At 39.7% G+C, this 20,933-nt stretch overlaps 1 protein-coding gene across 1 annotated transcript in view; it reads left to right on the forward strand.

Annotated features, from left to right (window-relative positions):
- The window catches only part of ADGRD1 (adhesion G protein-coupled receptor D1), a 133,931-nt gene that overhangs the window by 5,956 nt on the left and 107,042 nt on the right, over window positions 1–20,933 (forward strand). The window contains exons 4-12 of the mRNA XM_018076207.2: window positions 1,831–1,953; window positions 6,472–6,651; window positions 7,836–8,090; window positions 9,923–9,987; window positions 10,844–10,999; window positions 13,526–13,585; window positions 14,762–14,879; window positions 15,965–16,075; window positions 17,750–17,825. Of these exons, the coding sequence (XP_017931696.2) occupies window positions 1,831–1,953; window positions 6,472–6,651; window positions 7,836–8,090; window positions 9,923–9,987; window positions 10,844–10,999; window positions 13,526–13,585; window positions 14,762–14,879; window positions 15,965–16,075; window positions 17,750–17,825 (1,144 nt within the window). The remainder of the gene's footprint in view (window positions 1–1,830; window positions 1,954–6,471; window positions 6,652–7,835; window positions 8,091–9,922; window positions 9,988–10,843; window positions 11,000–13,525; window positions 13,586–14,761; window positions 14,880–15,964; window positions 16,076–17,749; window positions 17,826–20,933) is intronic.

The raw sequence follows: 20,933 nt of genomic DNA on the forward strand, positions 1-20,933 counted from the left end.
TTTTTTTTGTTGTTCTGCATTTGTCAAGCTTGGATGGTTCTTGTAACGTTGGATTCAAAATTAACTGAGTTTTGGGTCAAGTGGTTGTGTGGTTTTATGCTCACACTGTCACACATGCTTGAAAAAGCACTCCTGCAATGTTACCTGAGTTGCTCCCAATTATTAGGAGAGGAGGATGTGCCTTAGTGGTCCTCCAGAACCTAAAAAATTTTTGTTAGTCTTATTAAAACAGAGATGATGTTTCAGAGGAACGTATAAGAATAAATAGGTTGATTTTTTTTTTTCTTGTTTTCAAGGCTAAAACTCCATTTTTAATTGTTTCATAGTATTTTTTAGAAAGACAGATGCAAACAAATTTGCAAAGCCTGGAAGGAAGATCTTGTCAACCACGACAACTTTGATTCACATGAAGTTTTAAAAAAAAAAAAACAGGGAAGCAAAAATCTGCATATGTATGTCCATTTATTGACTGTATTTTTCTTTAACATCAACACACTGGGAGATAAAAGGAAGAACAGAAAATCACAACTCACCAGGCAGAAACCTGACAGGCTGGAAACCAGCTACATTTACAGCAGCATGATATTAAAGTCACTTAATTTAAGTCACTAACATTTATACTGTGTAGGTGCAATTGAAATACGACCTCTTGTCCACTTTATGCTTAGGTATTAACTCCCATCAAGTTGTTGGAAAATCTGACCTAAGCAGAAGGATGGAAATGGTGAAACTGTCATTTGGGCTGCTCAGATACTGAGATTTTTATATTGGAATACTAAACCTACGATTTTTTTACTCTCTAACAGTAAAAGTATGCTGGCAAATGTGAACTCTATTAATAATGAACTTCACATGACCCTAATTCCTTTCAGTCCTTTCTTATCTGCTTTATAGACCATTTGCATAGTTCTCACATAATAAAATATGTTCAATATGAACATTATAAAGAGTGACATCAGTGGCAAAGGAGATGCTATGGAAACAGAAATGCATTACCTTATGGGATTTATTCTGGCTGGATTAACTTCTAATTCAAGTGCCTCAGGAAGAACTTAGAAATGCTTGCTTTGCTCCATAGTGCACACTCACAGTTTTAAAAGAAACTAAATTTTATCTGTCAGTTAGAGGCAGGACTTGGTGATTCCTTCCTCAGATGAAGGGGAAGATACCCGAAAACTGATAATTAAGTACTGAAATAAGAGAATATTTCAAGCTGCATTCAGTGAGGGCTATGCCAGGCTGTTGCTGTGTCCTTGAGGGGTGTTATCCTGCACTGGGACTGCTGCCCTCCTGCCTGGAGGTTGTCTGGAGTTTGGAAAGGAGATGTTGTGTTGCCCATGTCCCTGTTGCATAAAGGAAGGCACAGGCTGGGAGCAGTGACAGCAGGACTGATGGTGGTCACTCGAGACAGATGGTCTGTCTCTAACTGCCCCTGTGCCAGTTTTCATTAATTAAAGAATTTCTTCACTAACAGTAAGACACCTCTAGGATGTGTCTGGTATTCAGAAATCTGGAAAGCGTAAGATTTGTTCAGATTACTTTAAAATAATAATTTTGGAGTGTATGGGTTCTGTTAAACAGTCTTAGTTAATCACAGAGCTGAGTGACAGATATAATATTTACGAACTTGAAAGAGATATCTGTATGTTTCTTTAAAAATACAACAACAAACCACCAACAAGCTCACACAAACAAAAACACCTAAAAGAAAAACAAACACACAAAAGCAACAAAAGCAAACACATGGTCTGAACAAGATAAACATCTGAGGTGTAAGAGCCTGTTGAAGTTTTGATGTAAATGCTAAACTATATTTTGCTTTTCCTTTAGATATTGTAGAAGGAATGGTGAACAAAGGAATTTACGTCACTGAAAAGAAAGGAGTTACCTTTCTCTTCTTTGGAAGCTACCAAAATTCTTGCATTAGTAATCCAGAAGTTTGTGGACCTGAAGGTGAGAAAATTTATTAATTATTTTTTACATTTCTTTTGCTGTTAAATTATGTAATTCAATACTTGTCGTTTCTTTCCTCATTGGAATGAAATCTAAAAATCTGATTTGACTCTTTTTTGACTTCTAAAACAACTGAGTGTTGATTGCTGAAAATTTAGTCTTTTCTAACTGCAGTTTAAATTAGAACTGGTCACCAACTACTCAGAGCAATGTTTTACAGTGTAATTAATTCAAACAAAGCCAGAAATAAACTTACAGTGTCCAAAATCTAACCAGTGGCAACCAAATTAATTAATTCCTACAAGATCAGCAGTTTGACAAGCAAAGAAGTTGTAACACGGACCTCAAATTTAGGAGACAGATACAGTGTGGCCTCTCAGCAGGAATGGGTTTGGGTTTTTCACATTTATCTCCAGAGATAACAAAATTTGCAGGTCTCTGGTGTTATGGAATCCATTTGTCCTCACAGACACTTGAATCTCTTTGTTCTGTTTCTGTTCCCTTTTTCTTGGGTTAGGGCACCAAATGACAGGTGGAATGGGAAGGGCACAGGTTTGACAACGTGTTGGTTACAGAAAATGGCTCAAACTGTGTCTGACTGTCAAACCAAACACTCACCTTGTCATGGCATCAGTCATTCACCAGGGGTTTAAAAGTCTGAGGCTCAATAGAAAATGAGGCTTTCTATAAACTCCAGCAGTCCCTAAACTTAAGAAACATTGTTAATATTGAATTTTTTTGCTTTTATTGATTTAGGCTGTTCTTCAAACAGGTGACATTGCTTGAAATAGGATTACTTTTGAGCTGATAAAACAAGAGCTGTGTATGAACTTTTCGTGAAAGTAGGAGACACTCAGAGAGCAGATGCTACATGGCTGTTACATGAGAGTATTAGAAAAAGTAATTCAGTATCCAACTGTAGGTGTATTTTCTGAAATATGCTGTATCTTTTCGTACTTTTCTTTCATACCACTGGGAAATAAAAATCATCAGGAAGTCATATTGTTTCAGTGTCTACAGTATAACCTAATTATTTTTATAATACCAGAGCACTCCCAGTATCTCACAAATAAGGACATTAAAAGCATAAAACACTGAAATGTCCAGTAGGTAAAATGTGAAGAACTCATACAAACCATAAATAATAAATCATTGTAGCAGGTATTAATAAAAAAAAAGGGGAAAAGCCAACACTCTTTTGTCTAAAGGGAGTGTCTTTTCTAATCAAATACACCTGTGGCAAGGATAAGGTGCAATTTTATGAAGAAAGGTAGTTTTATTCCAGCCTGTTGTTGCTAAAACATCCCTTGATTCGTTGGTTGTGTTTGGGTGAAACTGGTGTTGAGTACATTCAACCAGGGGAACGAAATGGTCTTGGGATCTTTCCAGATGAAATACTCTGACCTATGAAACAAAAATCCCACTATTTTTTCCTAGGCTAATAATTTCATAACATCTCAGGACTGTTATTTTTTACTTGCAAAAACAAATTCTTCTCGCTTTTGAAACGTCGAAACGCTCTTCCCCCACCTTCCTCTTTCTCAAACAATGGTTTGTCTGTGAGCAGTTTTGGGCTCGTTGGAGTGGTATTTTCAGTCAAAAGAAACATTTGTGGAAGATGCAAGAGAATGTTCTCATGATCATTGGTTTGAGCACATTAGGAGAAGCGGGATTTAACTAATTTATGTGAAGTTGAAATTCAAAAAAGATTTTAAAAATTCTGTGCAACGTAACATTTCATAAAGTTGGGTGTTTGTTATGTGCCTGCCTTTAATTTTTACTTTTAGTTTTGGAATATCCTGATCCAAGGTATAATGAGGATTTAGATGCAGTTTTCCCGTGGCCACAGGTTGATCAGTTCCTACAGGACATTCCAGTAGGACAGTCAGTCAAAGATGGGACAAACCAGCTCCACTGCAGACAGGCTGCAAAATTAAGTCTCACTGTCTACATAACTTAAACTGCATCTCCCAGCCTGTAAAGAAGGAATAACAGCAATTCCCTACGTTTCAGAAGTGGAAAAAGGTTGTGAGAGGCTTTGACAGAGGGATCACGTGAACAGCAGGAGTAGCTGGACGTGGTCAGGCTCGGTGTCACCAGGTTGGTGTCACCAGGGGGGTGGAGGGTGCTGTGCAAGGGACACCCATGGCTTTCTGGAACAAGAGTTGGGTCAGTGTTTCAGCCTGCTCCTGGTGTGGTAAACAAGCTGAAACATGAACTCAGATTTACCTGCTGATGAAGATATTGCAGCTTGATTGCAAGACACCTCAAATCCTTCAGCGGGGAGTCCACGGCATTTTTACAGCTTTAAACCCACACCCATCAAGATCAAGCAAACTGAGGCTGATGATGTTCATTTGCTGATTGATTTCTAGGTGGCCAATGATGTTTGTTGGTCATTTCCATGGTGACTATTTTATCATGTATAAAGCATAAAGGGAATGGAATGCAGACCATGCAAACTGATGGTTGCTGTCATGAGGATGGACACAAAGATCAGTTAGACAGGAAGATAGAACTTAGTTAAATTATTTATTCTGTAACAATTTTTAGCTTTCCTGCTAAGTTAATTTTATTTAAAAGGTTATGTGAAATATAAAAAAAATTATGCACCATATATAGCATTTCTGATGACTATCATGAACTGTCTGAGGCTTTTCTGTCTTTGATCATAAAACTATGAAACATGTAAAAATCTATGGATTTAACAAGAAATGTACATAGTAGTTTGAGAGCTTCATTAACTTGTCCTGGGCTATCTGGTAGCAAATTGGCAAAGTTCATACTGCTTGGAGGGCCTCAGAACTGCTGGCTATAAAATCATCCAGATAGATAGTTTGACTAAACGTAAAAAAGAGCATAGTCAGCAGGTTAAGTGAAGTGATTATTCCATTATTCCCCTCTGTTCAGCACTCTTCTGAAGTGCTATGTCCCATTTCTGTCCCCTGACACAAAGGAGGTGCTGACAAGCCAGAGTGAGTCTGGCAGATGAGTCTGGTAGGACATGGGAGGGGAGGCTGAAGCATTTCCTTACACCGTGAGGAAATGTGGATTCTAAGGGCTGCCTCCACCTACCTGATGAGTGGTTACAGAAGCAGATGGAGCCAAAAAACCTTGGAGATGCACAGTGAAAATGTGCCAGGCAACCCAGGCACATCTGAGCTCAGGAAATGCTGATTAGATCTAAGGAAAAAAAATTCTCCCCGGTGTGGGTGGCCAAGCATTGGAGTGGTTTACCCAGAGAGAGGCATCCAGGGTGATGTTAAAATCCCAGCTGAGCTCTGAGCAACAAGACCTACCTCGGAAATTGGGCCTGCTTTGAGCAGGCAGTTTAGATAAGGTGATCTTCAGGGTCATTGCCTTGTTAATTCACTGTGATCCCTGGAGGCAAAACCTCTTCCACTTCTGTACTTAGAAACTTTTCGTCAACCTGCTCTGAACTCAGATTTTACTGTTAGCACTTTGCACTGTGAATTCTGAGGTGAACATTTTTAGGAACTGTTTAGTCAAGCCATTTTCTTTGTATTTGACTGCAGAACCTCTCCAGTAGAGCCAGGAGAACTTTTGCAGTGTGAGGGAGATCTGATTTGCTGCTTGTGTTTCAGTTAAGCCTTTTGAGGTCACCTTTAATAAAGAAACCACTATCTTATGGGAATCATATTTCCTAAGGTATAATCTGAAGAGCTCCTCCATTTTACAGTTCAGTAGTAAAATTTATTGTGAATCAAACAGTATTATTTGTGGACAAAGCTAATCACACGTGGACTTGCAGGATTGCACTTGCATTTGAGCAGAATTCTTTTGTTTTTGTGTAGGTGGGGATGTCAGAATTTTTTCTGTGACTCTGCATGTGTAGCTATTCTGTTCTTTCACACTGGTTCTTTGCTTTCAGGAGTTATTGGAGCACTGAAGTGTGAAAACACATGTAATAGCATGCTTAAAGAATTAAAGTGTGGTTAGCAATGAGTGCTACTCAATAAGTGAGGGCAGCCAGGCAGTGCATCAGTAGCTTGGGAATGGTCAATGCACTAATTCTGGCTGTGATGGTGTTGGGTGAACACCAAAAAAAATGTAGGTGTTGGATATGGGGGAGGATATGGGGATATGTGAACAATGGGTGTTCTGGAATAAATGAAGATCACAGGAGGAAAAGGGGATCATCACAGGAGGGGTAAAAAGAATGGAGAGACAAGGCAGAGGGAAAGGAAGCATAAATGTGGGAGAAAGAGACTTGTGATCAAAAACCTTTGGCTTTAACTGACAGAAGCTGCTCAGGACACTGATTCTTGCTGTGTCCTGTGTGTGCACATGTGATGCAAAACAGGGAGAGATGTTTATTTGGCTTAAACTGTTAGAGCATTGTTGATTTTAAAAACCCTGTCCTTGTTTATGCTAGGAGATGATCTGGCCTCAAAAGCATTCCCACTGGCTGTATTCTACATATTGGAAATTTTTAATTGCATTCTTTTTTTTTTTTTTTTTATTTTATTAAAGTCTCCTCTCACTTGCTTTTATCAGGAGTAACATTTTCCTTTTTCTGGAAGACTCAAGACCAACAGGCCAAGTTTCTCCCTGCCTCTGGTGGACGGGTAATTTCCAGTGGTTTCAAAATCTGTTCAAATGAAGGTGAAGGCTCAGTGGAATTTTACACCCGTGGGAATGCAATGATGAAGTGGAAAGCAAGCTTTAGCCCACCAGGTAAAATTTATAATTTAAAAAAAAACAAAAACAAATGTAATTTCTTTGTTACTTTTTGCTCTATGCTTGCAGACACAGGTAGTGGTAAGAGCACAACATCAGGAAAGAGAAGTAGATATATAAAAATAGCTACAGATCTCTGTGCTTGAGAATTCTCTTGATGAGGGGAGAGAGAGATAAAGTACAAACTGAAAAAGTGATATTTTGTTGTAGAACATTTGCCATTCGGTAACAGGCCTTGGATCCAGCTTCCAGTTGTTTCTGAACTATTGACATCAATAGATTAATGCATGTTTAGATGGAAACATGAGCAAAGAATGCTGGTTAATCCCTGACAGTTCTCAGTATATTCCAAAACTGGTGGGCTGTCTCTGCTGCCTCCTAAATTAAGACTTTATTTGGTAACTATCTAACTGGGTGTTTAGTGCTTTCATAATTTTGTTATCTGTTGAGTGTCAAGTTTTCTATGCCATGCCATAGTATTAATAAACATTCTGGTATATCACATATCTTACTGCTTCTATCTAAACTGTGTATTGTAATACTTAATGACTGGAACAAATTCTGGTCTTCTGATCGTGCTACTGACATTCAATAATATTTTTTTGCCTTAATTTGACTACCTGTGCATTGTTAAAATAGGACTTTCTAACCTCATAGTAGCAGAGTTTTGCAAAGTTTAATGGATCAGTTTAGAAATCTTAGTTTAAGAGAAAAGATGCAAAATGGTAAGAATAATTCACACTTTTGTGGTTTATCCAATCCTACTGGAAATTAATATTATGTTTTCTAATCTCAAGCATAACAAAGAAACTGTGACAGCTTTTAATTAATCTGTTTACTTGTTCTCCAGTTCTTGCAGCCTTTATGCTGTTCTTGCTGAGCTGAGTTTTGAGACAGTATTGAAGAGACCTCAAGTCTTGGCCAATAATACTCAACAGCTGTAATTTATGGAGCTGCAGTGAGCCCAAGTTCAGACAAAAGCTAGCAGGCATTCTGCCAAAGCATGGGCTTCCCCATGGGTATAAAGATTAATATACACAGCATCAGCATTCCATAAGTCACTCTTAGCACTTCCTATGCAGCTCCACACCATTGCAAGAGTCAGCAAAACCACCCTGAACAGGAAAGGCTCTAAATGGGATTGATTCATGGCTTTTGCTGTGACTTTTAATGTCCTGCAGGTCCTTATTGGACTCACATTCTCTTTACTTGGAAATCAAGAGAAGGGCTGAAAGTCTATGTCAATGGAACTCTGAACACCACTGACCCAGATGGGAAAGTGTTCTATGATTATGGAGACCCCAGTGCCAACCTCCTGACGGGGACAGAGGGGGAGCAGAGCAAGCGCTACGTGAACGGGGCCTTCGATGAATTCATCATCTGGGAAAGGGCACTGACCCCCCGGGAGGTGGAGCAGTACTTCACAGCTGCTATTGGTGAGTGTCTGCATGGCTAGAGTTCATCATCTCTAAAGCTGCTGACTTATAAATGCTCAGTGTGCAGGGTTTGCATTTGTTTTACATCTCTCAGCTGCTCAGCACAACTTTTAGAGGCGCAAAATGTCAGCTCTGAATGTCACCGGGACACTCGGCTGCCTTTGGATGTGCAGCCTTTTCATCTTGGGTTCCTTTACCTGAAGTGATAAAGAGAATTATTAACTGCTTGGGAACTAAAAGAAAAGAGATCAGCTGAAATGTAATAGAAAAAGAGATCAACTGAAATGTAATAGAAAAGGCAAAGAATCAGGATTAGAACAAAGACAAAGTCTGGCCAGCAAATCCTGTCAGTGGTTCTATGGATCCTTATAATAAACCTTTCACTACAAGAAGGACTGTTGCTATTAAGTGTGAGCAGCAATTAGAAAGCATCCATTTTAGGAATAAAGCTATGGGGCACCTGGAACATTTGGCTTTGCTGGAAGTTTCCCTGCCTTCGTTTATTCTTACCAGGTTTCTGAGAGCTAAAGCAGTTACACCCATAACTCATGTGCTTTTAAACCCATGGGAACCATTTTCATAACACAGAACTTCTGATGCGTGCCTGGAAATGAAAATGTGCTTGTTTGTGACTTCAAAGTTTGATTATGCCAATCAAATATATACAAAACGTGTTTTATAAAAAATAAAGTATAAAGTAGTTTATGCGGAATTGATGTCACTGAAAAAGAAAACCTTCCACCTGGTATATAATGAAGCAATCTATTTGATTTGCCACACAAATAGTAGGAAGTTCACTCAAGTATTTTATATTAAAGCCTTTTTATTTTAAAAAGTGATTCCTCTGAAAATCTTCAGAACTTCTGATTGGGAGACTATTCATTTGGTAGTCATTTGATACAGGAAATAACTTTAAAAACTTAAAAAAAAATTTATAATGCTCTAGTCATGTTGGAAAAAATGCTTTTGTATTTGGCTGCTGTATCTTTCACAACAATTGAGGGTTACTATAACACCATCCAACTCAAAGCTACCATAAATCAGACTCTTTGATTAATGTAACTCAAGAAGAATGTTACGGTGCTGAACTCAAGAGCGGCAGATTTTCAAATTGCCCTGGTTCATCTATATGTGTGCCCTGTCTCACTGTCACAGAACTATGGCTTCTGTAAATACAAAGGGAACTGTTTTTCTTTAACCCCTTGAATCCTTGTGAACTCGCAGCTACCACCCTCAGCTCTCCTATTTTCCCATCTTCACTCCAATAAATAACCAAGGCACCGTGGAAAGCCCTTTCCACAAAAGCAAATCCTGCTCAGGGCTTAAGTTTTTACTCCTCCCCTCTCTACTTTGGTTTGGAAAGAGTCTTACTGGGGCTCAAAACATCATGGTTGGTGGACACTGATGTTTGTAGCTCCCTTTTGAAACCCTGCAGAGAGAGTTGGGGCCTCCGAGTGTGTTGGGGGGAAGAGCTGTTGGACAAAGATGGATTCCAATGTTTCAACTGTACACTTGCCCTCTTTGAAATTAAATTATAGCACTTGAAATTCCTGTTTGCAAAGATGTGAGTATTTAAGGTTTAGACTGCTGCAGTGCTCATCCACACAAAGGTGAGGAAATAAAATTGATGAGAGAATCGGAAAATTAAATGTCTTAAACAAGCATGTGTAACTGCAGTAATGAAAATAAGTAAAATCTACAGAACAGCAAATCTGTTGCTTCCAGGTAGAACTGATTCAGCTTGCAGAGGGAAAATATATATATATAAATATGTATATGATATTTAAATGTCAGATTTGTTAATGCTCTCACTTGTGTTTGTATTTTTCCAGGGGTGCAAGTTTTGCTTTCTTCCACAATTCCATGGTCTCTGATGACAACCACTACAAAACCTGGGGTAGGACAGTCCTCCTAACTCTTTTCTGTGATGTCAGAACGTGCATATATTACATACAGACATGTCTCACTTCATAATTTGCATTAATGGCACTTAGTACCCCAATTATATATACTTTTGGATATGCACAGGGAGAATTTTTAGCCACTATGGAAAGATGGAAGTACTACACAACTCCTAAAGGAAGACAGATGAAAGAAATTAACTGTTAAATAAAATATTTTTTATATTAAAAAGGGAAAAAAGTAGCAACTTCTGAAGTATTACATTTAACTTTGAAGATGTAGGACATGAAAAATCACTTTGATAATTGTTCCTTTTGTTTCTTTTAAAATTAGAAAAAAAACCCGCCACGATAACGAAACTGGTTTTCATTTGTTTAGTGAAGGTGCAATGGAAAAGATGAAAATAAAACCAATTTTTTCATATGGAGAATAGCTACAATTAGCTGTAATCAATTAGCTGTAATCAGCCCATGTGCAATTAGCTGTTGCAGTATATTGTCATGTTCTTGCTTTCTGCAGTATCAGAGTTCTCTTAGTTCTTGTTCACTGATGCTTTCAGGAAACCCTGGCAGATAGCAATGGCTAATGAAAAAATTAATCTTTGAATATTCTGGTTATTCTATCATCTATCTATCTATCTATCTATCCATCTGTCTATCTGTCTATCTGTCTATCTATCTATCCATCTATCCATCTTATCTATCTGTGTGCTTTCCTTTTCCCTTGGCTCCTGTAGCCTCCTGTGTGTGACCACAGCAGCCTGCTGTGCCTTGAGCTCCCTTTTGGGGCTAAACCCATAAATCCTGCTGTCCATATGGGATAACCTGTGCTGAGTTGTGCCTCTGCTGTAGCTCTCCACCAACGCCTATCGACCCATCATCGCCAACCTCACCCAGGAGAGAGAGAATTTCCACTCCCCCGAGGCCACGCTGGGGTACCTGGAGAACGTGTCCTTCAGCTTGCCCAACGAGTCCCTGTCACAAAACACTGCTCTGAGCCTCACAGAGGTAAGTGTCTCTCACACCAGGTGGTGCTGAAGTTTCTCCAGAACCTGGAAATATCAAACACGGTTTTTAAAGTTTTTGCTTGTTGTTGGAGAAAATAGGTGTGAAAAAAGCAGTGGCTGCTTTAGGGGGGGTAGCAGAAAGTGAGCTTCAACCAGAGAGGATGGTTTAGAGATCTCATTGGTTCTTGAAGGTATTATTTAGTGCCTTTGGATCTCTCACCGTGAGACATTTTGGTGCTGGAGGATGTCCAGGGGATGACAGAGCTGGGGAAGGGTCTGGAGCACAGATCTGGTGAGGAGCAGCTGAGGGAGCTGAGGGGGCTCAGCCTGGAGAAAAGAAGGCTCAGGGAAGACCTTGTTGCTCTCTACAGCTCCCTGACAGGAGGTTGTAGCCAGGTAGGAGTTTTCTCCAAATAACAAGCAATAGGACAAGAGGAAACGGCCTCAAGTCGCACCAGAGAGGTTCAGATTGGATATTAGGGAACATTTCTTCACTGAAAGGGTTGTCAAGCCCTGAAACAGGCTGTCCAGGGAAGTGGGAGTGTCGCCATCCCTGGAGGTGTTTAAAAGGTGTGTAGATGTGGCACTTGGGGACATGGTTTAGTGGTGGGCTTGTCAGTGCTGAGCTACTGGTTGGACTCAGTGATCTTAAAGATCTTTCCCAACCTAAGTAACTTAAGCTAAGCCACAGGGAGAAAAAAGAAGGTGGCATTTTCTGCAGTCTGAGCTGAGACTATGGGGTCATGTTCTGCTAACATAAAGTTAGCCTGCTGTAAAATGATGGGCATCTAATTCCCTGATTTCAGCAGGCCAGAAAGCTATTGTTACAGTAATCAGCTCTGGCCCCGCTGGTGATTGTTCCTTTAAGCCCGCGGGTAATACCAGGGTGAGGAGGATGCTTTACTCAGACAAACAAAATAAATAAATGCCTCTGCAAACGACACGGGACAGCAATTGATAGGTCGGGTTAAAAGCTTGGCGTTTGCAAACTGTAAAGCTCGGATTTCACGGATCACAGTTTAATATGTAGCAAAACCCCTTCTAAAAAGCTCTAATACATTGTTTCCTTTGTTTTACTGAAAAATTTGTGTGGGCTTTAAACCACAAATGGAACATGGCCCCGCCAGACACCAATACCTGTTTCCCACATCGTTCCAGTTGCTCTTTGGTTGCTCATTCATGCTGTCTGATGCTGCTTTGTCTGCCATGAAAGTGATTTGCAGACAAAAATGTGGGACGTGATTATCTTTAGCAAAGCTATTTTGGGAAATAAACACAAGAGAATCCTGATCATACATCCCCACTCTGTCATTTGTCTGATTGATGGCTGGGCTTTGTATTGTCTGCAGCTAATTCCCTGAAAGGCAGGCACTGAGCATGCATGTGATTTTTCTGTGGAGTTATCTCTGTCCTGATTGTTGTACGCCTCACAGCACAAGGAAATTTGATTTAAGTGATACACAATAAACTTTCTGATTCCTGACACGCATTTATAATGAATGGCTTCTGACAGATCTGGTTTGTGTTTTGCTGTGTCATGTCTTCCATACTTCACAGTGGAACTTCTTCTGTATTCAGTTGTTCTATAAAGACATTTTAATAGATAAGTTTAAGCAGGAGTTGTGGGGTTTTCTCTTTTAATTTTCAGTGCCATTTTCTGTGCTTCCTTTTCTCCTTCTATTTGTGTATATTGGCAAGGTTCCTTAGGACTGTGACTATATTGTGCTGAGCACTTGATTGGTGCCCACTGTGACAGCTCTTGACCCCAAAACCAAACTTTAAGTGCAAAAGTTAAGCATCTAATAGACTGTACTAAGTGAGGGGAAATTTATCTAGTGCTGTGGAAAAATGTAGTCATTTAAGACCAAAAGAGGCCTACAAGAAAGATGGAGAGGGACCTTTTATCAGGAACTGTAGTGTCAGGACAAGGGGGAATGGCCTCAAACTGAAGGAGAGTAGGTTTAGGTTGGATATTAGGAAGAAATTCTTCCCTGGGAGGGTGGTGAGGCCCTGGCACAGGTTGCCCAGAGGAGCTGTGGATGCTCCATCCCCAGAAGTGTCCAAGGCCAGGTTGGACAGGGCTTGGAGCAACCTGGGATAGTGGAAACTTTCCCATGGAAGCGGGGCTGGAACAAGATGATTTTTAATGTCCCTTCCAACCCAAACCATTCCATGGTTCTATTGATGTCATATGAGTTTAGACAAAATGGGAGAATAAGTTCACTTCAGTGTTCAGTTCCCAATAAGTTCACTGAGTGTCAGCTCAGCTGTGGGATAATCACTGCACTCTGGGAGTTACACAGTGGTGTTGCTTTTAATAAATAAATTATTACTTTAAAATGTCACCATGCAGAACATGGTGAGAGTGCTGGCAGGTAGAGATGGATCTGTGACTTGAATGGCAGTGGGCTTGTCATGTTAGCATAAACCTCAGACAAATCCTAGCAGAGACCTGCCTTGGATCCTTTACCAGGAGATGTAACTGATTAATAAATAATCAAATAATGGAGTTTTATTTATCTTTTAGGCATTTTTAAAAGCTATTGAAGACTTTATGTTGTTGCCCAACCTGATTGATGGACCACAGGTAAGACAAATGGGCTCAGATTTGTAGATTGCTTTGGTTGCATAAATGCACATGGATGGTAATGGAACTGGTTGTCTCTATTATTATGCCTGTTAGGGCTTTTTTGGCACTGTGACTCACTTATTTTCTTATCTGTCACTTCCATATTTGCAGTAAAGATACACGGGGAAAAAATTATGTAATTCTCTTTTATAATATGTTCTTGAGGGTTAAAACAAAGGAACTTTTTCTGCTGCTGTTTCCACATATTTCAGGATGAATGAAACAAAACTGTACTTATAAAATAATAAACATTGTCTCTAAAGTAAGTGTTTAACCACTCCTTTTTTAGCACTGACCTCTGATATTTAAAGGTTTATATTTTTTGGTAGATTGATGCTTTTCAATGCACATGAAATATGTGGTGGTGCTTACCTGTTTTGTGATCTGAAGCTTTGAGAGAGATTAGACCTGATATGGGGAAAAATTACCTGTATCAATGTTCTTTCTTTTCTACCTATTATTGTGCCAAGGAATACCCGCAGGGTGAATCCAGGAGTTTCCTGAGATTTTTGCCTGAGTCCTAAGAAAGCACAGCTTGCAGAACAGAGAGCTTTTAAACTGAGAGAAGGAGAGGCTAAAGCAAATCAAGGTCTCATTGAAGTCTAAAATGCTTTTAAGACAAAAAGATGTCTAATTGATTTAAGTTCTTAGCCTGAAATCCTTGATCATCTCTGATGTAAATGGATTTCAGATAAAACTGAAACATGCATTAACTCTGAGATTTTATGGATCAGGTTTCAACCTGCAGGGTTAAAGCAGCTTTATGCTTTAAAGGAGCATTTTAATAAGATGCAACTGTAGTTTCTCATCTTGTGTTCCAACACAGACCTGAAACTGATCTTTAAGTATTGTCAAAAAAATTCTTCACAGTTCTTGGCCTCATTCTGCTGAATCCTCAGTATAATTGACTGTCAAATGCTGGTGGGAGCAACAGTCATTTGGAGGCATTCCATAAAACACAGTATTTTATATAGTTGGGCTCTGGGTGGCATCAGTTTGTGTAACATTTTACCCACTAGACGTGGAAAAGGCCACGTTTGGCTCGGGGCAGTCGAATGATGAGTCAGGCAGGGATTTAACCTGGCATAGTTTTGTGCTGTGAATGGCAGAACCTTCTCTTCCTTCCCCCCTCAGATAGCTCACGTGTTTGGCAGCTTGATCCAGACCGTGGACACCGTCATGTCTCACGTGACGCGCAACCTGGACGAGGACTCCTCTCCCTCCACTATCGAGGGCACGTCACCTGTGGCAGGTGGGATTGAGCAGGGACATTCCCTGTGGTGGGATTGAGCAGGGACATTCCCTGTGGTGGGATTGAGCAGGGACATTCCCTCTGGTGGGATTGAGCAGGGACATTCCCTCTGGTGGGATTGAGCAGGGACATTCCCTCTGGTGGGATTGAGCAGGGACGTTCCCTCTGGTGGGATTGAGCAGGGATGTTCCCTCTGGTGGGATTTAGCAGGGATGTTCCATCTGGGCTGTCTGGGTGTCCCAAATGCTTCCATGCTTGCAGCCCCTCCTCTGCCAACACAGAGGAGGGAATCAAATTGGGTGATTTTCTCTTTTGAATGCAAACCAGAGCTTCAGTTGTAGAAAGATGAGTGTGCAGTTAGTGCAGAGGTAATCGGCTCTGACTGTGCTTGAACTCCCTCGAGGTTATGTGGGGAGGAACTCAGAATATGAATTATATGTGGAGAATCTGGTAATACTATGCTAACAGAGTTAAAGGGCCTAGAGCTCTTATGCAGCACTTTGAAGTCACAGATGTCTGGGTGCTACAAAATCTTAATTTTTGCAAGAGGCTGAAAATAATAGGAATAGCCTTGACCTTTTTGCAGAATTTTATTTTACTGCTCTTTAACGTCCTAGCACCCTCACTTCATCTGCATCTTTGGATGCTACAGGTATCAAAGGTAATTTATTTCTTCTGGCATTCTGCTGTGCCTTCAGGGGTAAATAACCTGAGCAGTCCCCAGCACCATTAATCACTGCATGGGCTCTCCTGGACACTGGGATTCTCAAATGGAGGACTGAAATAATGCCTTCAAATGTCAGTGGAAGAGAGCTATTAATCTGTTTTGCTTGCCCTGGTAAACTCAGTGTCTGAGGCTGGGTGAAGTGATCCATGGTATATTAACAGTGCACGTAGCACCTTTTCTGTCATAAAGAAGTCAGAAATAAAAGGCAATTTTATACTTGGGGAATTTACTATATTTACTAACATATGGGGTTTTAAATTCAAGACCTGCAACAGCTATTAGGGAAGTCTAGTTAAACAGTCAAGTAGGTTGTAGAGGCTATTGATTTTATGATATTTTTGTTTGGGTTATCACACAGATTACACTGTGCTCAAAATGCATCCTCAGACTCTGAATTTGTCCCACTATCGATTTCCATCTCGGGGGCAGAGTTATATTTCCATTCCCAGTGAAGCTTTCCATGAAAAAGGTAAGGAAAAGATTAAAGGGAGGAGTGGAGTCATGTACACAGGGTATCCAAAAATGGTTTAGCTTGTAACCAAGTTTTGGTTCACTTTATTTTTCCAAGTAACTGATTTGATCCCTCTTGGTTGTACTGGCTCTGAGGAAGCAGCAGTTGTCCTGTCATACCAATGACAGAGTTTTCATATTACTTGAATTAATGTTGAGTAATAGATCTGGGCCACAGAGACTGAAGCCATTTAATTTTGACACATTTTTATATTAGAGAAACCTTAATCTCGTAAATTTGTTTTAATCATCTGAACTGGTTATTTTTAAGAAATTCCAGGTTGTCAGATTAGGTATTGCTTATCCCTTCATGCAAAATTGCTCTTTTGTGTGAAATTAAATGATAAAATGACAGGTTTAAGCAATAGCAGCTGCAGAAACGAAATGAAGATATAGGCTGCAGTCATGGCAAAAAGGCAGCACTCAGAAATCCATACCTAAGCCAACATTTTAATAATCTCAAAAGCAAGGTATGGCAAAAAACTGCAGCTTTATTCAAGACTCTAAAATAACTATTTGAAGTTAATCATCTTTGTTTTACTCTGGGATTGAGTAAAGTATCTACCCCCATCCTCAAATCTTGGAAAGTCTGACTTATGTGCCCTAAATTCCAACACACAGAATTTGCTCACCCACAGACCTTTCTGCAGTCACCTCTGTCAAAGGATGGTCAGTCCCTTTTCACAAAGTGCAAAGTTAGCTGAAAATAACCTACAGTGAGAAATTCTCTAATAATTACTGAACTGTCTGCCTGATTTGTGATGACAGCTTTGTTGCTTTGCACTGGCAGGGGCTCTGGCTGGACACTGCAAGTACTCTGAGGCTTGAACAACTATAATTGTAAACCTACTTGTAAGGCCAAAACCAGCATTTGAGAGGACTTTTTTCCTTTCCCACTTATAAAATTTCTCACCAAGCAGAGTTTTTTTTCTTCAGAACGTTGTCATGCTTCGTATCCCAAAATTATCCAGTGCATTAAATGTTTTATTCTTTTTCCACCTAAAGCTCACTTCTGAGAAATTTCAGCCCTCAGGCCACACTTCTACACTGCCCAGATGAGCTAAGCTAAAAAAATCTGTTATTTCACCTTAAACAGTTGACACTATAAATACTTGGAACCCAGCAAAAGGGGTAGTAAAAGACATCTGCGTGGTTCACTCTTAGAAAATACACATCTGTCTCTTCACTCAGATGCTGGAGAGCCCAAAAATAGTGGAATGTGGGCAGCAAACAGAAAACCAGCATGGGAACTGGTTGCCTGTGTTTGAGTTTCACAAGCTGCCAGTTTGTGTAGGTGGTGGTGAAGTGGCCTTGAGGTTACAGAGACACCGACTCTGGTGTGTCCTGAGACCCTTTCTGGTGCTGGGTGTGGGATTTACAAGTGACAATTGATTACTTCAGCAGCTTATTTTGGAAGTTTGGTTGTGCAGGGCAAGCTTCCTCCTATTTTACTTTTGATATCCATCTCTCGTGCTGCACAATATGTCCAGGATGTTCCACTTACTTAAAAGAACAATATGAAGGTGAACATAAATCAAGGTTCTTAATTAACACGGAGCTCCAAGCCTAGGAGAGAAGTGCCCCTTGCTTAGAACTGTTGCTCTGAGGAATAACTCCTGTTCCCTTTCCACAGCTTGGATTACCATTGTTGGCCTCCTTTACCATGACATGCATTATTTCTTTCACAATATCAACCCTATGGATACCAAGTAAGTATCTCAGAGCTCTCATGTTTTAACAGCTTGTTTATTACCTTAGTGATATACCTTTATAACAGCCGTGTGGTTATCAGCTGTAAATAAATTACAATGTTGAGGACATGTAGTCATTAACTAGACAAAGATTAAAGTTTACATTAGATGTTTTATTTTACGTCGCAATAAAATAGATTCCCGCGGCGACGTGTTTGTCTTTCTTTGTCTTCTCCTTCCATTCATCTGATCTGGTACTAGAAAAATCATAATTTTAATCTGCCTCATAAAAGAAAATTGCGTCTTCTCTCCTGACACATATCAAGATAAAGCTTGCACTTAAATGAAACAAATAAGAAAACAAAATCTGAATCCTAATCCTAGAAACCCGCAAGGTAATTTTACAACAGGAGACCAGGCAATGCTTTAAAGACCCTTTGTTTTATGTACTCCATCAGGGAAATCATTAGCAGATAAGATAAAGTAAATGCAGAGCTGTATAAACTCCCTGCAATACAGTTCCCCAGGGGATTTTGCAAGGCCATTCATGTAAATCATTACACTTTCCTTTCAGGCAAGTGGATGACTTTGTGTTTCCCTTTGGTTTTCCCTGGGGTACAGAGAGCAGTTTACACTTTCAGTCTTTTCCAATCTGTGATTTTTTCTGTGTTGTTTCTGACAGCAGGAAAGATGCAGCACTTCAGCTCTCCTCAATATCAGGGATTACCTTCCTTTCCTGACAAGGGAGTTTATGGTCACAGGAACTCTTTTGTGAACTTCAGGGTAAAGAATCTTGGCTTGATTGATCCAGATTGGATCACAATCCATGTTGATCACCCTGAGATAATCACACAACTACTACTAAATAGCATTTCTAAATCCATAGCAAGCTGTGCTGTTGGTTGCCCTGCTCTCTCAAACAAAAGGACACTCAGCAGGTGGCTGCCAGGGAACCATGTCACTAATGTGCAATATTTCATACTGACATGAAGAAATAGAGGCAATAATTTATGAGGGCTTTTGTTTTTCAGACAGGAGGATCAATGCAATTTATTAAGATAATCAGCTAATAAGATAATAATCTCAATTTTTCAAAGGGAGAAAGAGGCTGAGTATGGTCCTGACATAGGTCAAAGTTTAGCAAACACAATAGGATTAAAGATGCTGCATGGCAAAGCACTGTATTGTAGTATATTGTAGTATATCCTGGGGCTCTGACATAGCAAAATAAAACAGTTGTGTCATATTTGTGGACATTCTCTGAAGTTTGTGGAATAGGACAACATTCCTGGTCTCCTGAGTTGTGTGTGGTTTCAGCACTCTTTTAAAGAAGGAGGGATCTGACCCTGTCACAATGTTAAATAGAAGCACAAAGACATGGGAGAAGAAGTGTTTTCTAGATTTCTATAGTTAATTCAAAGTACTTGAGCTGCTTGCAGTGTGTAATGCACTGCAAAATCATGTCTATAAAATTGTAGGTGCAGGTCTGTCCAAAACAGCATCTAAAAAGGTGATAATAATACAAGGAATTCTAGCTTAGTGATTTTTTCCTCTCTGGAATCAAACCCCAGGTATTGAAAAAATGCTTTAAAAATAAGTATGCACTTCTGCTGACTTTTCTTTTTTGTGCTCTGCTATTATAACTTTTTTTGCTTACTTTTCAGTAGAATAACAACTTTTTCACAGATTAGTTTGTTTTAAAGACTTTTTTAAATGTTCCCTCTAGCACTGGGCTACTTGAACACCTGTAATTTGAACCCTGTCCATTTTCTTCTAAGGGGCATTTTTTTCTTTTGTGGTGGAAAACCAAACCCAAAACTCTTGGAGCTTTTGTGCTGTACACACAGATGACTTCTATTTTCAGGCTACATAAATAGCACTTTCTAAGGGGAGTAACTTTTGATTCTTTATAAAAAAAAAATTGAAACACAGCAATACTTTGAGCCCAGTTCTGCTCATGTACAGGTTGTGTAAATCTGCCATCTCACATCCAAGGCCATGGTGAAGGAAGGCTTGTGCCTTTTCTGCTTTTGATGAAGATTTATTTCACACTTCAAAACTCACCAAACTCTCTGAAATTAAAACACCAGATAAAGGGTGTGGAAAAAACACTTAATCCTTGCAGGAGAAATCTCAAAATGTCAGATAAAGGTTTGAACATTATTAGTCCTTCTCTGAACTTAAACTTTTCATACCAGAGGAGGCAAATTCTACCCTCAGATGCTGGTTGCTGGGAGCAGAAGTAATCTCTGATACTGATGGGTTTTTTAAGGTCAGAAGGAAGGGTTGGTGCTTGGGGCTGTGCTAAATGAGTTCTGTTCCATTTGACCCTGCCAAGGAACTCAGGGTGGTTATTTGAATGTCTGACATGACTTTTTCTCTTGTTTCCTGAAAGCAAAATAAGAAAGCATCACAAACAGGTGGCAAATGTAAATAAAGTGGCTTTTTAAGTGCTTTGCAAGCCAGCTCTTTCCAGTGGTGGGCTGTGTTTGCAAACCTATGGTGGTGGTTAGTTTGCTTTGTCTCATATTTCTCACAGACAATACCATTCTTTCACATGCTCCAAAGGTAGATGACAGAGAACATTTTACTCTTGTACAGTTTGTTACTGGTAGGGTGAAAAATTTTACCCTGCAGCCAAACGGATCTCAGTTACACCTAAATGTGTAAAAATGCCAAAGTCATAAGTTTTAGCTGAAAGCAGAAATAAGAGGGTTCTTACATAATGCAAAATTACTTCAGACTAAAAATAAATGTATTACCTGGACAAATCAGATATTTAGTCAAGTTCAGCTGTTTGTATTGTGACCTGACTTATTCTCTAACAAACCTAAGTGGACATAATCAATTTTCCAAAGTAAAGCTGTAAATTACTTCTAAACATATTCCTGTGTATATATTTATATGCATTATATGTGTGTGTCTTACACACTGATGTGTGTCTTTAGTCAGCCTGAAACCCCTCACAAGTTTCCTCCTCACTTAGGTTGCTTTCCTGAGAGCATTTTCAGATTCCTTCATAGGATTCTCCCTAATTACCTAAAGCACTTTGAGCAAGGCTAAAAGCAAGAGAGGAGCAGAGTGAAGGGATATTTAATGATGCCAACTCTCCAGGTTGTTTGTTCC

This window comes from Manacus vitellinus, unplaced genomic scaffold (assembly GCF_001715985.3).
Source record: "Manacus vitellinus isolate BGI_N305 unplaced genomic scaffold, ASM171598v3 scaffold_31_pilon, whole genome shotgun sequence".
Lineage (NCBI taxonomy): Eukaryota > Metazoa > Chordata > Aves > Passeriformes > Pipridae > Manacus > Manacus vitellinus.